Source organism: Drosophila rhopaloa, unplaced genomic scaffold, assembly GCF_018152115.1.
Source record: "Drosophila rhopaloa isolate 14029-0021.01 unplaced genomic scaffold, ASM1815211v1 contig_3, whole genome shotgun sequence".
Lineage (NCBI taxonomy): Eukaryota > Metazoa > Arthropoda > Insecta > Diptera > Drosophilidae > Drosophila > Drosophila rhopaloa.
The window spans coordinates 12,032,593-12,053,662 of record NW_025335123.1 but is presented as its reverse complement, the minus strand read 5'-3'; the positions used below and the strand labels follow the sequence as shown (position 1 = coordinate 12,053,662).

At 39.0% G+C, this 21,070-nt stretch overlaps 2 protein-coding genes across 3 annotated transcripts in view; one reads left to right on the top strand and one right to left on the bottom strand.

The window, feature by feature from the left end:
• Nucleotide 1: 1 nt before the first annotated feature.
• LOC108053711 (RRP12-like protein) lies at nt 2–5,539 on the bottom strand. The gene is made up of 10 exons (XM_017136427.2): nt 5,308–5,539; nt 4,683–5,227; nt 3,466–4,391; nt 2,384–3,265; nt 2,186–2,320; nt 1,688–2,120; nt 1,364–1,626; nt 1,116–1,306; nt 467–1,004; nt 2–339 (listed from the first exon to the last, which is right to left on the bottom strand). Exons 1-10 carry the CDS (start codon nt 5,447–5,449, stop codon nt 237–239), a joined length of 4,158 nt encoding a protein of 1,385 aa, XP_016991916.1. The 5' UTR covers nt 5,450–5,539; the 3' UTR covers nt 2–236.
• A 1,965-nt stretch (nt 5,540–7,504) lies between these two features.
• Nucleotides 7,505–21,070, top strand: part of LOC108047062 (nuclear factor of activated T-cells, cytoplasmic 1) — a 41,967-nt gene continuing 28,401 nt past the window's right edge. For both annotated transcript variants that reach the window (XM_017127113.2, XM_017127111.2), the window contains exon 1: nt 7,505–8,270. In XM_017127113.2, the coding sequence (XP_016982602.1) occupies nt 8,141–8,270 (130 nt within the window). In that variant the 5' untranslated portion in view covers nt 7,505–8,140. The remainder of the gene's footprint in view (nt 8,271–21,070) is intronic.

Here is a 21,070-nt window from a genome sequence, read left to right as displayed (position 1 = left end):
ATTAAAAAAAACTGTTTTCATTTAATACATGACTATTTGGTTTTTTTACATTATCTCTGGCATTTACAACGTCTCCACATGCATACATTATTAGTTATATTTATGTACTTAAGCAAGGTAACAGGGGAATAAGCATCAACGTCTTAGTTTGTTTATCAGACGTGCGCACTATCCCGCTGTTATTATATATCTCTATAGCTTTATGATCCAGTTAGTTAGTGGCTTGATAATTCACCCTATTTGTATTTCTTTGTCACCCGGCCGCTGCCTGCTCCTCCAGTATCATCGCCAGCTCCTCGCAAAACACTCTTGAATTTCCGCGAGTTCATCGAACGTTTTCTGCGGTCGAAAGAGATGGAAAATTAGATAGGGATGGGCATACAAAGACCTAGGTAATAATATACAACGAGATAAGCAGCTATCGGCAAGCCGAAGTTCTTATGCCCTCAGAGGTATAGATACCCACCGTTTGTTTAGGTTATTCCTTGTAAGTGGTATGTACGCATAGGGATCCAGTTGTCCGCGCTTCTTCATGTCGCCCTTGGCCTTTTTGCTGCTGTATTCGTTGCCTGCTGGTCGGCTGGTGGACTTTCCTGATTTCACGGACATGGCATCCGAATTTCCAGCCGCCAGCTGTCGATGGATGCCCTTTCCACCGGCTGTGTAACGACTGCTGGCGGTGGTTTTGCCGGATTTCGTGCTCATCGCGTCGCCGCCCTTGCGTGTCCGCTTTCCACCCGATTGCTGCTGCTGCAGCTCCTCTTCGTCGCTGGAATCGTCCTCCATTCCGCGCTTGGCCTTCGGCTCCTTGGTTGCAGTGCCATCGGCCATCGATGCGTCGGAATCGGAGTCGGAGTCAGACTCATCGTTTCCTCCCTGGCCGCGAAGGGCCTTGTCGCTGATGATCAGGCGTCCATCGTCGGCAGTCTTGAAGCCTCCATTCGGCAGCTGGGGTTTCGCCTTTAGGCTCTTGGCAGTGGTGGCCGTTTGGGCAGAGCCACTAGCTGGAAATGGCCAGGAAATAATAGTTATAAAAATATGTTTCTTTTATCAACACAAGTTCTAAAAGACAATTTAAAATACAAATTTATTTAAATTTTTGGTGCTCAACTTACTCAGCACATTGCCAATGGACTTGAGATCGGCCAAATCGACAATCTCTTCGGGATCCTCGCGAATGTAAGTGCTCTTCTGCTGTTTGGATTTCTTGTTTCGCTTGCCGGCAGCTGTTCCGGCTCCGCCCTCTTCCTCCGCGTCCATATCCTCGGGCAGATCCGAGTCGGAGTCAGCCAGAATATCATCAATGCTGTGAATAACAATAGTTCAATTCTCTGGGTAATTGCAATGAAAAGAGACCACTCACGTGTAGCTCTTCTGCTCCAGTCCGCCGCCAAGCTCCTCATCGGAGCTATCCGCCTGGGCCTCCTCGCTTTGCTTCTTGCGCGTATCCCTGCGCATCTGCTTGCGGATCTTCTTGAGCCGCCGGTGGGTCACGTCATCATCTCCGGGGACGAAGCGGGCCAGCTCTTCGGTGCTGAAGCGCTTGCAAAGCTTCTTCAGGAAGTAACCGATCTGAATACGACAGTAGCGCTTCGTGTCCTTAGTCATGGCAGACAAGGCGCGCATCTAAAGGCGAATCATCAAATTAATCACAAGCCCAATTCATTCATTCCCAAGCAGTGCTTACAATCGTCTCCAGGTGATTAGACACCAGCGCAATGGGCATCACCTTGATGAAAGTGATCAGGAAGGCAACGGCTGCCTCCGATTGATTGCGGGACTTCTGCACGAGGAAAACGGACACCTGTTGCAGGACAAACTCCAGCGTGGCCACCGTTAAATGTTGGCCTTGCTGCTGGAGCACAGCCCTGAAGGCCAGGATCGTGTTCGTCACCAGCGATTCGTCGCCGGTAAATCCTGCCGTCAGGATGTCCACAAAGTCGTTGATCTTGCCCGCATCCTGGTAGAGTTGCGTTATATTTTTGATTAGCTGCTCGGCCACTTGCTCCTTGCGCGTGGAGAATTCCTTGTAGTTGAGCACCGCCTCCGGAATCGCCTTCATCACTAGCTGGTCGTTGTACACCAGATTGCTGCGGCAATCCATCAGGGATTTCAGGCAGCTACGGTTCGGAAAGTAATGTTTCAGCTGCTGACGTTCTTGTGATATTTAGAGACTTGAACTTACTACAATCGCGATGCCTGGCAAACGCTACAGCTGGTGGTGAATGCCTCGAGAAGAATTTTCTGTAGGGCAATGGTGTTCTTACGGGTGAACTTCTGGCACGATGCCTGCTCCGAGGTCATCAGTTCCCGAAGGAGTCTATAAAACAGGGTTAATATAAAATTAATCACAGTGCTAGCAATTAGCAATATAGTTACTTACTCGTAGGTCTTCCTCTGCTGTTTCTTCAGTTTCTGCTCATCCTTGGCGACCAATTTGGATTTATCGTTCCTCAAAATGGGAGCCAAGTACTTCTCGAAATATATTTCGATTCCACGGCACTTTTGCACACGCACAATAGCAGCATTAATATCAAACAGAGCATCGTATTCGAAACTGGCCACGGCACTGGCTGCCAATTGCCCCTGGGCGTTTTCGAAGAGCTGCAGCTGAACTTCAGCGGGAGCCCGTGATATATACAATCGAATCACATCCAAGACACGCTTCCGCTGATCGGCCTCGTAAGTTCCATTCGGTTTTTGCGTGTAGATATTGAATAGGCGAGGCAGAAAGTTCTTGGCATACAGGCCAATAGCCTGAAGGCATTCTTCGCTCTGACTGTCGTCGAGTAGCTCCATCAGACCATCGTAAATGGGTGGCCTAAACTCCGGATTCTTTTCCAGAGCGGCACCCAAAGTGGGTGCGAGCTGTTGCAAGTATTCCGGATCTCTTGGCTTGCGACAGAAGCCAGGGAACAGGCCCCACAACTGACAGCACAACAGCTCGTAGATGTGGGACGAGGACTTGTTCTTGGCCTCGGTGAACTCCTTCCACTTCTGCTGGCAGTCAATGGCCAGCGGCACGATCTTCTCTTTAAAGAATTGTAGACTAGCCCCGTTGGCTCCCTCGCGAAGAAGGGGCAGCAGCCAGGATCGCTCCAGCTGCATACCGCCCCTGCCATCGGCAAGGGGTATCGCTGTCAGGATCAGTTCGGGCCCTAATGCCTTGATGGCGCTGATCAGGGTGTGCTCGATCTGCAGACGATGGCCGCTCTTGCTGTCGTACCGCTTGGAGATCGTCAGCAGGGAGGGTGTGAGTTCCGAACTAAAAGAGATGTTAGTTGGAAATGTTGGTGGTTAAAGTTTGGGACTATTGTAAAATTGTTTTATAATCGACCAAAAGTCTAATCAATCCCATTGTCCCAAAAATCAGCAAAGACTTCTAGGACAACTCCAAATATAAATTGTATAGGAGTTAAAAATTAATTTGAGTCAATTAAACAAATTATTAATTTACTGACTCACCCAAATTGCTTGCCGCATGCCTCAAAGACGACGGCAAATATGAGGATCACATATTTGGAGATTTCCCCGAAGGGAGCATTTAGCACCTTGTGAAGCGAAACGATGATCCTGGCCACACTCGACCGGTTTCGCTGTGCATCCTCCGCCGTGGCACATGCCAGCGCCACACAGTCCTGCAGCAACTCCTTGATGCAATTCGAGACACCCACAACCAGCTCCGTTCGCTCCGAGAGCCACAGATCCGTGGTGCAGACATCAACCAGACGGGGCAAGGCCTGCATGCAAAGATCCAGCTGCAGGGTGGCCAAGTGGAGATGGCCCTCCTTCAGCACTGTTACCCAGGCGAGGGTCTGCCGCACATCGCTTCTGTCCGGCCGATATTCGTGGATGGCCGCCAGTAGTTTTGCACACAGTGAGGCATTCAAGTTGGGACTCCTCGTCAGGAAGAGGGCATGCAGCGCCTGGAAACAATTCGTCCTGACCAGCACGTTGGCCGCAGTCATAATAGATAGCAGGTGCTCGCAAACACTGCGTATGTCCTCCGTCCGGAAACCGGATAGTGTGTCCTTGAGCAGCGCCAACGTATGGAGCACCGTCGTCTGGGCATTGGCCAGTACCTCTGGCTTGAACTGGGCCAAACAGAACTTGGTCACCCGACTACTGGCGGGATGATGCTTCACCTTAGGCTGTTCCGCCGCCTTCTTTTTCTCCGCCGAATCCTCCTCATCCTCCTCGGACTTGACGGCCGGCAGCATGAAGCAGCTGCCGTGTATGATGGAGACCACCGCATGCTGGGCCGCCTTACGGATCTTCGGTTTGGAGTGAATGCTGAACGCGAGCAGGGCATCAAAGTACTGGAAAGTTGAGCTGTACGTCCACGTCGCATAATCCTGGGCACGCAGGAGGACGGACAAGCAGCCAATTACCTGGAAAGGGGGGAACGAAAAATAAATAGTTAAACCAACAATTACATTAACATTTATATGCTTATAAATATTTAAATTCCACTCATTTCATGTCAATTTGATCTATCTTAAATGGTCTGATGGTTGAGGATTTATTTAAATTGAAAAAGAACAAATGGTTTAATATGTATGATCAGATGATTTTGTAGATGTTATGTTTATAAGAATCTATTCAGATCACACCCTTGATAGCTAGTTACTAATAGCTTTCCCAAATACTTATTTTAGAAAACCCCTTAATAATCTACTTACATATCGGATGACCGACTGGTTGGTGGCCTCTACGAATCGCTGGAGCAGCGCCTGCATGGTGGCGGCGGTCTGGGCGAACCGCTTCCTCAAAACTGGAGCCGGAACTGACTTGATGCCCATGGAAAGCAGCGCCACGCCGGCCACGATGTCTCGCTCCTCGGTGGCCGCCTCGATCTGCTCCATGAGCAGCAGAAAATACTCCGTGGACGACTCGCCTCCGCCGTTCTCACGGATTATTTCGGTGAGGGCGCTCAGAATGGCCAGCATCTCCTTGTGAAGATCAGAGGAGGCCCGGAAGCCGGTGAGAAGTTTCCGGAAACTGGTGTTACTGCAGCTGCTGTAGTTGGAGGCGAAGGTCTGGAAGGTCTTGAAGGTGCCGGTGGGAGCTGTACCGGATCCGGACATCCCATCGTCTTCGTCGTCCAGTTTGAAGCTCCTCAAACTGCCGGCCACATCGTTAACCGTCGTGGTTTCCGCATTGTAAGCCTGTCTTTGCTCGTGCTTGTGGACCGCCTCCAATGTTAGGCCAGTGGTTTTGGCAGCCGCTGGAGGGGATTACCAATTAAGGGTTAGAGGGCACAGGCTACAGGTGGCTCATTTAAGAAACCCTACTGTTCGTACTTACCCAAACTCAAGTTGGGTTGGAAGAAACGCGATTTGGCTTTCAGGCGGTGCTTCATCTGGTCGGGATTGGAGGTGGCCGACTGGCCCTTGCTCCACGTCTTCCCCTTGCCATGGCGCTTAAGCTTCGATCGAAATTTGCCCATAATCCACGCTAGAATTGATCAAGGAAAGTAGCCAATAAAAAAAAACAAATCGCAACACGTGCGAAGTAGTGTGACCGCTCTTCCGTTAAATTGTTCTATCGGAACAAAAGTAATCGATTCGCAAATCGTTTTTTGAATGTGGTGAGTTTCTATCAAAGTTTTATAAAACGTTTTGAGAAAGCGCCAGTTTAAATACCACATAAATTATATGTTCCAAAGAAAACATTTCAAAAATAGGCTATAATAGTAAAAAGTTTCTCAACACAAAAAAAAATATTAATATTAACATTTATATTTTTATATTTTATTCAATCCCTTAGTTTGTTTTGAATAATATAAAAACAAGAAAACATAATTGAGTTTGCCGGTTATTATAATATTATTGAACTTTAAATAAGCCTGGTACTCAGATCGACAAACGAGTTCGCCAGCGGAAAAACTTTAATCTTTCCAGTGTGACTGCATTTTCGAGAATTCATCAGAATTAAAGCCTAGTACTCAGATCGAGAAAAACTGTACGCCAGTCATGAGAGAGAGCGAGAGGCAGACAGCTGGCGTTCACTTTTCTTCAGCCTTTTTTTTCACCCCGGTACTCAGATCGACGCAAAAAATACCAGAAAATTACTTCGCGCTGTCAACCACCTGAAATTAACTTTTGGTGAACCCTAGCGAAAAGAATACAAAATGTAATCTTTTGGCGTACGCTTCTCACTGAACCTTTTAAAAAATCAAGGGATAAAATCCAAAAACCCGCAAAAGTCGATTGCAGGAGTTTTCTTCTGAGGGTGTTAATCTTTTGGGGTGGCTCTTGTACGAAAAAACGCAATAAAAATCGCCTGTTAGTGCAGCTATAAACTTTATATTAGCAAATAATTATCAGTAAATTAAAACAAATTAATGTTTTTACGCTAGCGAACTCGTTTTTCGATCAGAGTACTAGGCTTAAGAAACACTTTGCTCTGTCAAGAGGGGGTTCCTTGATATTTTCCCTCCATTTTTTAAAATGGTCAGTGAGAAGTGCACGCCAAAAGTTTAAATTTATTTTTTCTTTTAAGCCTAGTATCCAGATCAACAAACGATTACGCTACCGTAAAAACTTTAATCTTTCCAGTGTGACCAAAAGTTTGAGAGTTCATCAGATTTAAGCGTGCTACGGTCGTACTGTCAATCAGCTGGGTTTGGTGACAAGCAGTTAAAATTCAAATATCGTATTTGCGGGAAAGAGCCTTTAAAAGATATTATCAAATACTTTGGCAAAACAAGTCTGTCGCTGTAAAAAGAAATTAAAAAACAATACAATTTAAATTTAACAGTTGTTTTTTTTAATTTACTGATAATTATTTGCTAATTTAAAGTTCATAGCTGCACTTTTATTGTGTTTTTTCGTACATTCTGGACCTAAAAAACATTTTGCTCTGACAAGAGGCACCCCAGATAGTATTAATGTTATTTTGTCCTCACATATAAACACCTGCAATCGACTTTTGTGAGTTTTTTGAGTTTTTCACTCCATTTCTTATAATGTTCAGTGAGAAGCGCTCGCCAAAAGATTAAATTTTTTAATCTTTTCGCTAGGGCTCACGTTTCCGCAGACTGGCAACGCTATGGAATTTTCTGGTATTTTTTTCGTCGATCAGGAGACCGAAGTGAAAAAAAGGCTCGACGAAAAGTGAACGCCAGCTGTTTGCCTCTCGCTCTCTCTCATGAGTGGCGTACGGTTTACGTCGAAGTGGATACTAGGCTTTAGGGTTCACCACAAGTTCATTTCAGGTGGTTGGCAACGCGATGTAATTTTCTGGTATTTTTTCGTCGATCTGAGTACGGATGTAAAAAAAAAGCCTGAGGAAAAGTGTACGCCAGCTGTTTGCCTCTCCCTCTCTCTCATGACTGACGAACAGTTTTCGTCGATCTGACTACTAGGCTTTAGCGCAAATAGCCCGAAGACTGTGGTCAATTACTAAACAAGTTATCTACCATATACTAATGGACAATTAGCCAAGGTACCAACCAATTATCGATATTACTTCTCGAAAGTCGATAACACTTCAAGCCGGTCTGGCATCCCTACGCAACAAGTTGAAAAATAGAAGAAGAAAAATAGAAACAGCGTCCGCAAATAGTGCGCAAAATAGTGTTTTTTTGTTAACGTGCAACAGTGACATTGTCAAACAGTAAAGACAGTGAATGCAAGTGATAGTGCGACCAAAAACTATTCAAATCATTTGACTACGCAACAAAAACAATTGACCAAGCCACACACAAAACACGCACACATGTGCAGGCACCCACTCGTTTAAGAGAGAAAGAGAGAGAGAGCGCGCGAGTGTGTGAGTGAGTGAGAGGCAAGAACTGTAACTGTAATATAATTGATAAAACAAAAAACGTCAGGAGCAGGAATCCAGTGAGAGAGAGAGGGAGAGAAGGACAGCAAAGCAGCAAAAGAGAGACAGAAGAAAAGGAGGAGGAATTGTTGTTGCTAAAAATAGCAACAAATAGACAGGCGAAGAAGAAGGCGAATAGGAGGAAGAAGTAAAAGCGTTGACGCAGGCAAAGTCGCAGCCTTTTGGTTTTGGCCACTTGGATTGGACTCTTATTTTGTCCCGTTAGCTAGCCTGCCCGCTCTCTCGGCCAACAACAACAAACAACAATCAAGAATAACAACAACAACGACGACGACGACGGACCAAAACTATGCTTTTGAAATTCACAAAAACCAGTGGCGCTGGACCCTCGTCCGTACCGCTACTGCCGCCCAACCCCTTGCCGGGCTCCAGTTCGCCGTCCATGCAGGCAACAACAACGTACGCGGCCCGCGGAACAGGTTCGTAACCCCCCACTCTCTTTTACCCCTCTCTTTACTCTCTTTTGTTTTGATTGCTACATTTGAGTACACCAAGTTATACACCTTGCCCACCGAATTTCGATCACTGAAAGCATAATTAATCGACTTTCTTAGTGTTGGATTGTTCACTTTTTTAAATCTTAGGAAACAGATTTATTTTTTTTTTAATTAATTGGAAAATTACGATGGTTATAAGTGATCTTTGTATTTTAGCCAACAGTTAGCACTTGCCTTTCATTAATTTTAATTTGGCCAAGAAATCTTCTAGTCCAATGCGTTTATATAAAATAATACCTTTAATACCTTAAGCTTTTATTATTAATCAACAGTATCATGTTTTTACGAAGTAGAAATAAACAGACTTTTACAGATTTTTGGGGACTTCTGTTTTTTTTTTTGTATGCTTTGACGTAAATAAATTGCAAACAAAAATAGATCGCCCAAAGGTGTACATATTTTGGTTAAAGTTATTGCCCCCTAGAAATATTTCTTGATTGATTTCCACCCCCTTACGCCTACGGCCCGCCACCCACTCTCGATAATTCTTCCATCGATATCAGCAAAAATTGAAAAAAAAAGAAAAATTTGGCCCCCACAAATATTGCGACATTGAAAGCCACGCACGTGTACCAACACACACTCCTATTAATGTTTACACGCACGCACTTACGGGGAGCCCTCAATAAAGGGAATCTTTTTGGGAAAACTGATTCCACAGAGGATTGAATTTGAATTCTTCAGCTGGTTTGAATCGTAAATAAATACAAATTAACCGTAGGCTTACTCTTGAATTGTTGAATTTGTGTTTGTCATCTCAGGTTTAGGCACAATAAAGGCCGTAAAAGACTATCAATTATAAATATAAATAATAATAAATTTATATTTGTTAATTTTACTGGCTCTAAGCTTTACCATTCGAGTATTCACTGTAATTTTACATGTGCTCAGTGTTTGGAGTGACGCTTTTTATTTCGATATTGTTTTAATTTTTATGCCATTTAATACAAGCTTAAGTTCCTTGGAAACAGTATGCGAATCCTTTTCAAGTTTTTCCTTTATCTGTTTGCTCGGTATTCAATTTCCCCACCCATTTTTCCGGCCCCACCACCCGCTCTTCTGTCTCATTTCATTCCGCTCTCTTGAGCCATTTGTTTGCTCCGCTTAATGCTCATATAATCAAATTGAATTGAATTGAATTGGATGTTTTTCCAACAAGGTCGCGGCTCCTTGGCAACCTGCTGGAAAACCCACTAAATGTAGTTTCCTTTCGCGGGGGTGTGTCTGTTGTAGAAGGAAAACCCACTCGAAAGGGAAATAGAGACAATAGAAAATTACAAAACCAAAATTAACAAAGTGTTGCACTTGTTGAGTAGCAAAACACAAATACAGTGGTTAGTAGTAAATTGAAAATCTAACAGATTAAACAAAAAAATAATCTCATGTATGTTTAAATTTAAACACGGATTGAACCTTAAAACATTTTATGAGACTTTCTTGTGTTTATATAAGCTTCTTATCAATTAAATTTTAATTAAACTCAAGTTTATGGAAATTCATTTCAGTCAGATTAAATATATGACTACAATATATAGATATATGCTATATGTACGTTTTGAGGATCTAAATAAAATGATTTAAACTATAAAAACACTTGAAAAACTATTGTATTCAGGCAATACAAATAATATAAATATAAGAATAATAATTTAAATGATAGGTGCTCCAAATCAGATAGGATAAGCACATAAAAGTAGGTCCTTAAAATTTTCCTACAAATTACAAATATAGGGAGCATATAAGCTTGAAAAACTATTGTATTCAGGCAATACAAATAATATAAATATAAGAATAATAATTTAAATGATTGGTGCTCCAAATCAGATAGGATAAGCACATAAAAGTAGGTCCTTAAAATTTTCCTACAAATTACAAATATAGGGAGCATATAAGCTTTGAATAAAATCTTTGAAAAATTCCTAATTTATGCAAATTTAAAATATGGAAAGGACAATGATTCTGCTTAGCGACCGACCACTGTAAGCACGTATCCCAGCTGTCCATGGTGCATTCGGTTTATTTATGTCCAGCTGCGAAGCCTTAGGATGCTGCCTGTAAATTAAGTGGACTTTGTTCCTTCCTCGACATTTTCCCGCCGTTTGTCTGTCTGTTAATTGCATCGAAAGTCTCGTGACTTGACTTAGTCAGCAATTGTTTATTGGTTTAATTTAATACAATTTTCTGCCCTCTAGATTAGTTAATGATCGTCGCTGCGCGGGTTTTGTTGTTTTGTTAGTCTGGCTTCAGGTTGTTTTTCGAATTTGTTTATTTTTTCAGTTTAGTATGCAAAGCTCGGCAACGAAAACCACTTGAATAATTTCAACTTAGTTAATCAATTTAATTATGTATGAAAATCGTTTCATTTATTATTTGTTGTTGTTGATGCGACACTATTATAGTTTGCTCACATTCCGCTTTGTCCTAAAATTCGTTGTTTGTCTGACTTTAAATCGACAAAATACCTGATGACTCTCGTAAGCCCTCTGTTTTCCTTTTTTTTTTTCTTCGTTTTTCCTATAGTTCTCATTGGCTTTCACCCAAAAATTTGTATAGCAATCAGTTTAAAGTTGAATTTTTATTAGTCTCTTTTTTGTATGTTTTGTTTTGATGTCCAATACCTGAATAGTTCAAGGGTTTTTCTATTCACTTAGTTGTTTGCAACTTATCAAAAACTTTATCAACTAATACCAAATTTTAGCATTTTAGTCATCCTTCTTGTTATTTTGGTTTTAAATCAAGAATTTTTATCGGCTAGCTTTTGGCCTAATCCAATACGATATCAATTTGATAGTATAAAATTTACTATAAACTTTCATCCTATTTTTAAACTATATTCTCTAACTTCCATTTTGAACAGTTGGAGCGAATATTAATTAAATAAAAAGAACTACAATTACTTTTATTAAAGGGTAACTCATGGTCGAACAATCTGAAATTTGATTCACCATTTTTTTGCGAGCCCACCTCAATTATTTTGTTATTGCGACGCTAGCAGACACGCACAAATATGTATGTGGATAAATGATTGGGAGGGGAGATGTATGATATATTTATATGTATATATGGGTGGGAGCAGGTGAAACAAGTTCATTATTGTCCCGATGTCGATGCATTCAAATAAACTTTTCGTTCAAAACAAAATGATTAAATTTGTTTTTATTTTTTGGCTGCTCGAGAGCATCACGTTTTGTTGATTTGAGAAATGGTTTCATAAATGGATTGTTGAGTAAGCGAAGCAGGAAGTAAGAAATTGGACCTTTAATCGTTATTGAAGAATATTTAATTTAACTTTTTGCTATTGAGTGAGGAAAACACTATTTTTTAAAGACTCGAAAAGAGAAATTGAAGATTTCCTTCAAGGAAAACAATTTACCATTGTTCTCATCTGAGTCTTCCAATGCAAATATGTTGTTTAAAGTTTTGCTAAATTAAATAACTTAGACTTGCTAACTTAGAAATTAAAAAAAAAATGTAAATCTAGATAAAAAAAAAATTGTTAAATTGTTAAAATTGTTAAATTCAAAATCTAAGGGCGGCGAAAATATTTAAATACATATCTTTGAACGATTTAAAATATGTCCAACCTTTTTTCTTTACCTATACTCCTTCGGTTTGATTTTACGATTCCCTAAAAAACAAACCTTAATCAGCCGAGTGAAAAATCGAAATAAAGATATTGTAATGCCAGTCAGCCGATAAGTCCGCTCCGAAATTTATATATGCCCCCATTAAATGAGTTTTGCCATATTTTTTGGGGCTTTCTGTTTGCTTTTGTGTGTTGCCTGGGGCGTTCATTAAAGCCCGGCGACAAACAGGAGACAATAAAATGCAATCAGAGCGTTTATGGGGGCATAATTTTTGATCCAAAGCAAATCGAAATCAGTGAGACCGTACTGTGACCGGATATTGATTCAAATTGCCAGTGAATGAGTCAACGCGAGCACTCAGGACTTTTTCTACTCGGATATCTCCTCCACAACTACATTAATTTTACAATTAATTCTGATTAAATAAAATACATTTATAAATAAACAAATGGACAACCGTGAGAACAATAATAAGATTATTACTGGCCCAATTCACAGAATGTATGCGATACGCAATTAAGTAATGAATTCTTCAAGTTTGCTTTCTGCATTTTTAATTACTCACTGGGGAAAGGAAAAATTTCCTTAAATAAGTCTTTGGAATCACGTTGAACAAAAATCTAGTTCTGGGTTTCTTGAGTTATAACGTTCCTGGCATTTCTTCCTTATACAAATAATGACGCAATTGCTTGATAGCCTTTTAGATTAACAATATGATTTTCATATATGGGCTTTAAAACGAAGTTAACTTTTAACTTTTATATTTGTGCATTCCAGAAATTTAAAAACAAATCCTACTTTCTCATGATTTGTAATATTTTTCTCATTCATTCATTCGTGTGCATTGAGTAACCAAGTATTTCATGATCATTCAACTAAAGTTCTCCGCTGTATTGTTGTCACTTGATATGGCATTAAATTCCATTACGTTGCTAGATTATTCCACTGCAACGAGCAGCAAAAAACGCGAGCCAACAATTGTCTAAGGTCAAAACGCAACGCTGTCAAAGCGTTTCTTGGAAAATTGATCTAGACCAGAAGCCGGCTTCCCAGTCGATTTCCATAGCCCTTTCCCCTGCCTTTTTGCACCGCCAGTCTATTACAGAACTCAATTGGCTCTAACGATCACTAGAAAAAATATTTTCTAAATGATAAAACAGATTCTTTAAAATGTTTAAGATTTGAGGTTTAAAGCTTTGAAAAAAAAGGTTTTCTGAAAACAAAAGTCAATATTTTGATATGAAAATTGAATTGAGATTGAATACTAGAAATTCAATTCAATTAAAATGTTTTGCCAAGGTATTTTTCTTTCAAAAAGAAGTTATTTATTAATTTTCTTTACCATTAAAAGACTTTGTATTTAAAATCTTGAAATTATTTGGTTTTTGCCAGTGTAGGGGGGTCGTCCGGAAATGCCGTGGAGTGAAAAACTTTTCTCCGGCTTTTGTTGTGACGTACACGGCAAAGTGGTTTGGTTGTCGTCATTCAGGTGAATCCCCCGTCCCATAGCCGGTTCTAAAATGCATCGAAGGGTGAAAAGATGACGGACAGGTGCAAGGGGGAGTGCAGGTGGGATGAGGTGGGGGGTTTCGCAAGTGAGTGGGTCGGCGGAATGGAAATTAGCGTTAGCAATTTATTTGTTATGCAGGTCGGTAATTGGAAATTGGTAGTCTGGCACATACAGTGCGTTTCATGATCATATCCGACAGTGGTCCATTGAAATTCCTTGCATGATAAATGACCCGGGATTTCTTATTTATATCTCTATATTCATAAATGACTCAATAGCCTGAGAGACAAAATTAACCGGCCGTCATTATTTGGAAAAATAATTCCACTAACTAACTTGCAATATGATTCATAACAAATCAAGCTTAAAAAGTTTAACAGGTAATTGAATTTAATTATACAAAATACAGAATTCCCTCTCTGACTACATTAATCTATAATTAAAACTATGTGTTCATTGTAAAACATTATTTTAAAAGGGAGTTACGAAATTAATATTCTGAATATTCCCAGTATGATTCCAAAGTTTCTGAGTTTTCTCTATAACAAAAACTTACATTATTATAGATCAGGGTATTCAAAAGTTCGCTAAGCTAACCGTTTTTTGAGATTGTGCTAACAGTCTTTCGATCGCTTAACGATGTCGGGCTAAAGACCCCGACTGTCGATATTTGTCTTGCGGTTTTATATTCACTCTGATTTCTGGCACTCCAATCGAAGGAATCAGCCCAAATCAATTGTCTTGGCCGTGACGTCAGCAACTCGTACCAATCGCAGTGCGACGCGAATGTTTATTAATTTATTAATTTATGAATTATAATAATCAACGCCGATGTAGCCGATGAATCGAGACGTACATAAGTCGAATTTCGATTCATGTCCAGGGCATTTATTACTTTGCAATGTAGGCCTCGAATTTCACCAAGTTTCTATTTGCTGAATAAAGCAATTAAAGTTGTTTGACAAAAATGAATTTTTTTGTAAGCAATAATTAAAAATAAAACCATTTATGTTAAATAACTTACGAAGTGAATTTTTGGGCTTTGTCTTCATTGAATTGCAAACCGTTGCTTACATTTTCTAACGAGTATTAATATAGATATATATTATATAGATATGTTATACGTATTTCGTCGAGTTGCCGAACTTTCCCTTATATAATATTTTGTTTTTAGAAATATTTGTAATAATGTCTTGTGACTATCAAATTCGCTGGCCTTGAACTCTTTTCTTGTGTCTTGTGTCATTCACTCCGGAGAAACCAAATGGGGAAAAATAAAAACAAACACTGAGCAAGAGCAAAAGGTAAAATATTGAAGAAATGATAACTTGCTGCGAATAACACTGATTATAATCGAAAAGGCCTGGCTCGGTGTTCCCCTTTTTTTTGTTTTCCCTAATGTCACTGTCAACATGTATATTTATCTCTTAACATTTGTAAAATCATTATCTTGAACGTGACTTAACAGCATTCTGGTTGTTTCACAAAAAAATGTTACAATTGAAATGCGAATTTCACTCGAAGATATTTTTAGTATTTCATTTTTGTACTCCTTACGATAAGATACTGAAAATCGAGCAGTGTTACAAACCAAAACACGAAAAATATATTGGGAAAAAAAAAGTAAACTAAATTCTGAACAAAAGATGTGCGCAATTCTTGACTAATAAATAAAAAAACCCTTAAGATCATAGTATATTCAATTAATAAACAAAAGAAAATAGTTGTTATGCAATATTGTTTTTAAAATATAATTTGAAATACAATATGGGGTTATCTTACATTTTACCAAACTGAATACAGTTTACTCAAATGTTTTTGCTCTAGATTGTTTTTGTTTACATTTAAAACACTACAATAAAATAGTATTTTTCGAAAAGAGAAAATACGGAAATGCCGTGCGCATAGCTGATTCTCACCTGGCAAGATAATATACCTGATATTCGCGTACGAAGCTTTTCTCCTGCGTTTTGGATTTTTTTGCACTTTGGACAGACACAAATCATCCAAATTATTTGTGTACATTGGCTGTGGCTTGTTGTCTTGGTGTTTTCTGTTTTTGGTTGACGAGCCCCAAATATAATAGAAATTGGGGAGGGGTCCAGCCTTCGGTAAATATGAAGTGGGGAGTGTGTGAGATAGGTTTTATTTTCTGGGGCCTGGGTCTTTGGGTGTGTGCTTGTGTGTGTGAGTGTGTGTGTGGGGGCGGTCTTGGTCCATCGACTCTAATTGAAGTCGAAGCGAGATGGCAGTATGGGATATGGGATAAATGGGTGTTTGCCTTGTTGTGTGGGTGGCGACACTGAGCCAGAAACGCATTTGAAATCTTTGTTTGTCTATTTACTTTCATTATTTAAGTGCTAAACGAACGTTTTTCATTTCCATTTAGCAAAAAAGGGTAACACAATTAAAAAAAAAAAGAAAAGAGGTCTCTAAAAGAGTAACACAATTGAAAAACAACTTAGAGCCGCGTTTTCCGGCCCTATAAAGAGGACTCCTCCTCACATGAGTCGAAAATGGCTTAATTTGAATATGAATAGGCTTAAACTGTTTAAATAACACTATCATAACAAGTGAAAAAATCGACTCATTTGCATACCTGGTTTTGAAAAGGAAATTCAACCAGAGCTTGGTAGATCGGTGGATAATGATTTTTAATATGGGTTTAACGAATTACAATGCGTGATTCTTTTTTTTTTAATTTGATTAGTGATTTTGGACGGTATAAGTTATTTATTGAATAATAAATCTTATATACCATTTTTTTTTTACCCCAAGGCCCCAAAGAATATATTGAAAATATTGTTTTCGAATCTTTCGAAATATCATTAAACTCTAATGTCGATATAACTGTTATGTATTTCAAAATAAATTAAATTGTTGTTTATTTTTGGTGATATAACCATATACCAAATTGTATTTGTCGTAAGCCTTCTCTTATCCAAAGATCCCCGAGATTCTACGAATACCGGTTGAGAACACAACCAAAACAAACACTGGGCGCCCTCTGGTCACTCAAAGAGATACTATAGTCAGGGGTCAGTTGAATCGCAGAATGCGAACAAATAGAGAGAACTTCATAAAAACTTACCTGTTTAAACTATTTCGTTTTTTCTTTCTTCTTCTGACCGTTTCTACTTCGCCCTATTGTTGTTGCTGTCTGTTGCGTAAATATTTGCCTTTTGTATTTAGCGTTTTAAGAGATTATGAATTTATGCTTTACCTTGAGAGGGGGAGGGGCTTTGTGCTGGCGACCTCTGGCGACGGCGACACGTGTAACGCCCCGATTCAGGGGGTCTTGAAAAAAAAAAAAAACACGTGGGTTGGGGGGGGGTCTTAACTTACAGCTGTACTACTAAATAGCCTGTCTGCGAGATAATTGGGATCCAAACTCTGCGAGGCAAACCAAACCAAATCAAACCAGATCGCATCAGATCGCAAAAGTAGTTCGCATTCGCATTCGTATTCGCATTTTGATTACGGTTTCTGCTTCCTCTTCCAGGCAGTCTGCGGCCGGAGTTTAACGATCAGAAAACCTATCAAAACGCGACCACACCATATACCATACCATACTCGAACCGATCAGACAAAGTCTTGCAATTAGTTTTTTTTTAATTTTTTTTTTTTTTTGGCAGCCAAATTGTAGACGAACAGCTTAGCAATTGCCTTCGGTCTAGTGGTTTCGGTATTGTAAGTGAAGTGGTCAAGTTTGATTCAGGAAATACCCTTATTATCAAGGGACAAATATTAAAAAATAAATGGTACCATTTCAAACATTGAGTTCTTTGAGCAAAGATATTTTTTAAACGGTTCCTGGCAATATAGCCAAATTCTCAAAATAATAGTTTAAGTATGTAAAAATTATATTTTTTAGTTTGTATGTTTTGATTGGAGTTTTAAAACCCGCAGAGCATTCATGGGTCGTTTTTATACTTTGTAGTTAACGTGTTATTGTTGTGTTTTCGCTTGGTATTGTGAAATTCGCCAGCGCAGACGTCTAATGTACACATATGTACAAATGTGCTCACCGCCGAATGTATCTGTATCTTTTATGAGCTGGGCGTGAGCGGTGTCTGATAAGATTTTGTTTACTTTTCGCTGGCGGCTGTCTCGCTATTCTCTCGATTTTTCGGCACTGCCAAATAGAATACGAATTCTATGAAAACCACTAGCGAGACAAGTGAGAAAACGAATACATGGATGATGACTATGACGAACATTGCGATTTGCTGGCTCTTCGATAGCGATTTTTGATTGAGACCTGCGATTGGGGAGCCCAGCATCTTGAGACATACGTTGACTGAGTCTCTGGCCGCCGCTGCTGCTGCCGCTGTTGTTGTTGTTAACATTATATTATATTATTTTTTTGTTTTTGCTGATTGCTGGCTTTTTGTTTTGGCTCAAGTCACGTGATGTGCGCGTGCCTCAGTTGTCCGTGTTTTCTGACGTGCACGCTGACCGCCGCTATCTCCTCCCCCCATTTCTCCCATTTCTTCGGACTCTTCTCTCTTTATTTAAATTATATTGTTGACAATCTGCGCCTAAGCCATTTATCAAATATTTCAATATTTTTATTGATAAAAATAAATCAATTATTCAATCATAGCCCAATTAAGACAAATATTTTGTATAATATTAATCTTTAATTTAGAAGGAAACAAAAAAAATATATAAGTACACACTTTTTCATTCATAAAAGACTGGCTCATAGTTATTTTAGTATTGTTTTTCATTTCGGGAATGCAAAATATGTGGAATGATCAAGGGGGCGTTTAAAAACGCGCTAAAAATTATGATGAGTACTCTTAATTTTCTTCTTTTTTTTTTGCGATATACTACCATATTTTGTTGTTGTTTTTTTTTGGGAGAATTCAAGATGAGAATTGTATGCTGATGTGTGTAAACAAAAACAATAATAGATCGCATAGCGCCAAATAAGAAGGCAGAAAGCTGAAAATCCGCAGAGACAGAAAATAGCAGAATACTTAGATTTGAAGGCTATGTGAAAAGAAGAAGAGCTGGCCATAAAGATAGGGAAAGAGCAAAAAGAGGGGCTGGAGAAAAGTATTATTTAGCGCATTCCGTGACATTGCTAAGAAGTAGTCATCCATTTTGCCTTATGAATTGATGAAAACGCACGACAAGCAATCCAAACACAAATACATCAATTAACAGCAATTTATTCAGTTCTTTATTAATTTACTCTTCGTTTTATAGACATTTTCCCTATCGGTTCTCTCTTATTTATTATTTTCCCTCGACGAGAAGCCAATGCCAACAGTCCAAAACTGCAGTTGGTAACTCCACGCAGATCGAGTTAGTTTTGCATTCATGCCCTGTCCATTTTCTTGGTATTAACTATGCAAAATGTATTTTTCATCTATAACGTGTATGTTATCTCTTGTCTATTTAACAAACGTTAAGATCTACACATCTTATTATATAAGAAAAGGAGCATCGATCCAAAACTATATACGTTTTTGGTCTAAAATCTTTACAAAACCATTTTAAATTGTAATTTCTAAATGAATATTGATCGGATAATTCAAAGTGGAAGTTTCAATCGATTTTTAGTGAATCCCCATAGCTAGATTCTATGCTAATCAATTTAACGCGCAAATGCAAATTACATTTAACCCGTTGCTATTATTGTATGGTTTTCTCCTCCTTTTTTTATAAAGCCTGGTGGGCGTGGCCCATTTACATATCATTAAAGTAATGCCTCACGATAAATAACTATTTTTTCTGCTGCTGCAGCTAAACCCCAGGGACAATGTGTTGTCATGCCGTCCTGTTATCAAACCCCGTACATCCACGTGATGCCAAAAACAAGCACTTACCACTTGAAAAACCCAACCACCTACAACATCCATGGACGTACATCGGTATTCTCGCCCAAAATAAACATAGATCCCCCGGAAGTTCAAAATATAAACCACGAAATATAAATGAAAACATGAGCGAAACTCGAGCAAACTGCTGCTTATCAACTTTAGCAAATTTCTCTCTGCTCTGCTGTTGGGGGTATGGCACTAGAAAATGTTCGTCGATCTCTCAGTTTTGGGTATGGGTATGGGCATGGCGGTTTGATATGGTGGTGATTCCCTGGAACACCTTGACTGCTCCCTTTGCCCCCCGCCTTATCGCTGTCTGTGCCCAACCGCGTTTGCATAATCTATGAAAAGAAACTGGCGATTAGAAGACACGCGCAATAATTCCCATTAAATGCAAGAAGAAGCAGAACCAAAGAGATAGCTTTGCGAACTGGGAAGGAACTAAAGATTAGTGGTTTCTCAAGTGCTTTTTCATGGCTTTCGAAAATATACCATAATTCTTTTGAACATTCTAAAAGAAATGTTCAGTCATAGAAAAAATTATCACTTCAACTTGTCAATTTTAGTATAATTGATAACATTCCCAAAAAAAAAAAACAATCTTAATAATATTAGTAAATAAAATTCTTAGTCGCAGTATTTAAATTGAAATAAAGAATTTATATATTTTAATAATTCAAGACGGCAGTATATAATAATTGGTCAGTTTACTACACTATATTTCTACAAAAGAAAAGTCTGTATGTTTAGGATCGAAAGAGCTTTGAATTGTTAATATGCGAGATGGCCAACTACTATTTATATAAAAGCTGATGAAGGCAGCGAACAGATTTTCTACTGTTAACAATAATTTGGCTGTTACTGCCTTTCGGTCGCTGTTAACTGAGCATGCGCTTAACAGCTGAGATCTCTGTTCGGCCAATGCGGCGTATGCGTGATATTTTCTCCAGCTATACCTATACTGCCGTTGCCATAATTAAATCAAACGGTAGCGGCAGCAAAACAATTACAACAAATTTACGCAAATTAATTAAACAATACAACAATAAAACATGGGAAAAAAGAAGCACTAAACTCTTTTTCCTTGATTGTGCTTGTGTGTCTTTTGAAGTTCAGTGTTGTTATTATTGTTTTACGTGCAACAGGGAATAACAATTTGATTTTAGCTATTTTTTTTTTCTGTTGATTTTACTTTTTACGATCACAACCGCCGTAAAAAAAAAAAAAGCGCCATACGCAAAACGTTTTCAATAACATTTCGTGTCTGGCGTTTCGTTGTTTTATTGCTGAACAAAATAGTAAAATTGTTTACCGAAAAATGTAAAAACAATTGTTAAGAATTTTTGGTTTATCCACAAAAAAAATGGTTTAGAAACAAAGCACAAACACGATTTTTGTTGTATCTTTTCTTAAAATTAAATATTTTTTTAATGTTTTATTAATACATTATTACTGAACGATCTAAAATTAAAGTGCTTTAACTTGTAGAATAATATAGAAGGACATAAAACGCACTTTTTTATCATCGTTATAAACGGGAATAAAAACAACTTTTACTTAGTTTATTTTTCTTAAATCATTTTTAGAACTATTAACCCTCTTTTCTTTGAAGCCAAATTGTACTGCTGTCAAAATAAAATTCTTTTACCAAAAAATTTGTTGAAAAAAGATTGAAAGGCTTTTTGTACGCTTTTTAGTCTTGTTTTGTGTACCTTTGTGATTAGCATTGCTTCGTGGCGTCGCGAGTCAAAGGGAATTGGATAGGTGGAAAAGGGAAAAGGAGAGGAGGAA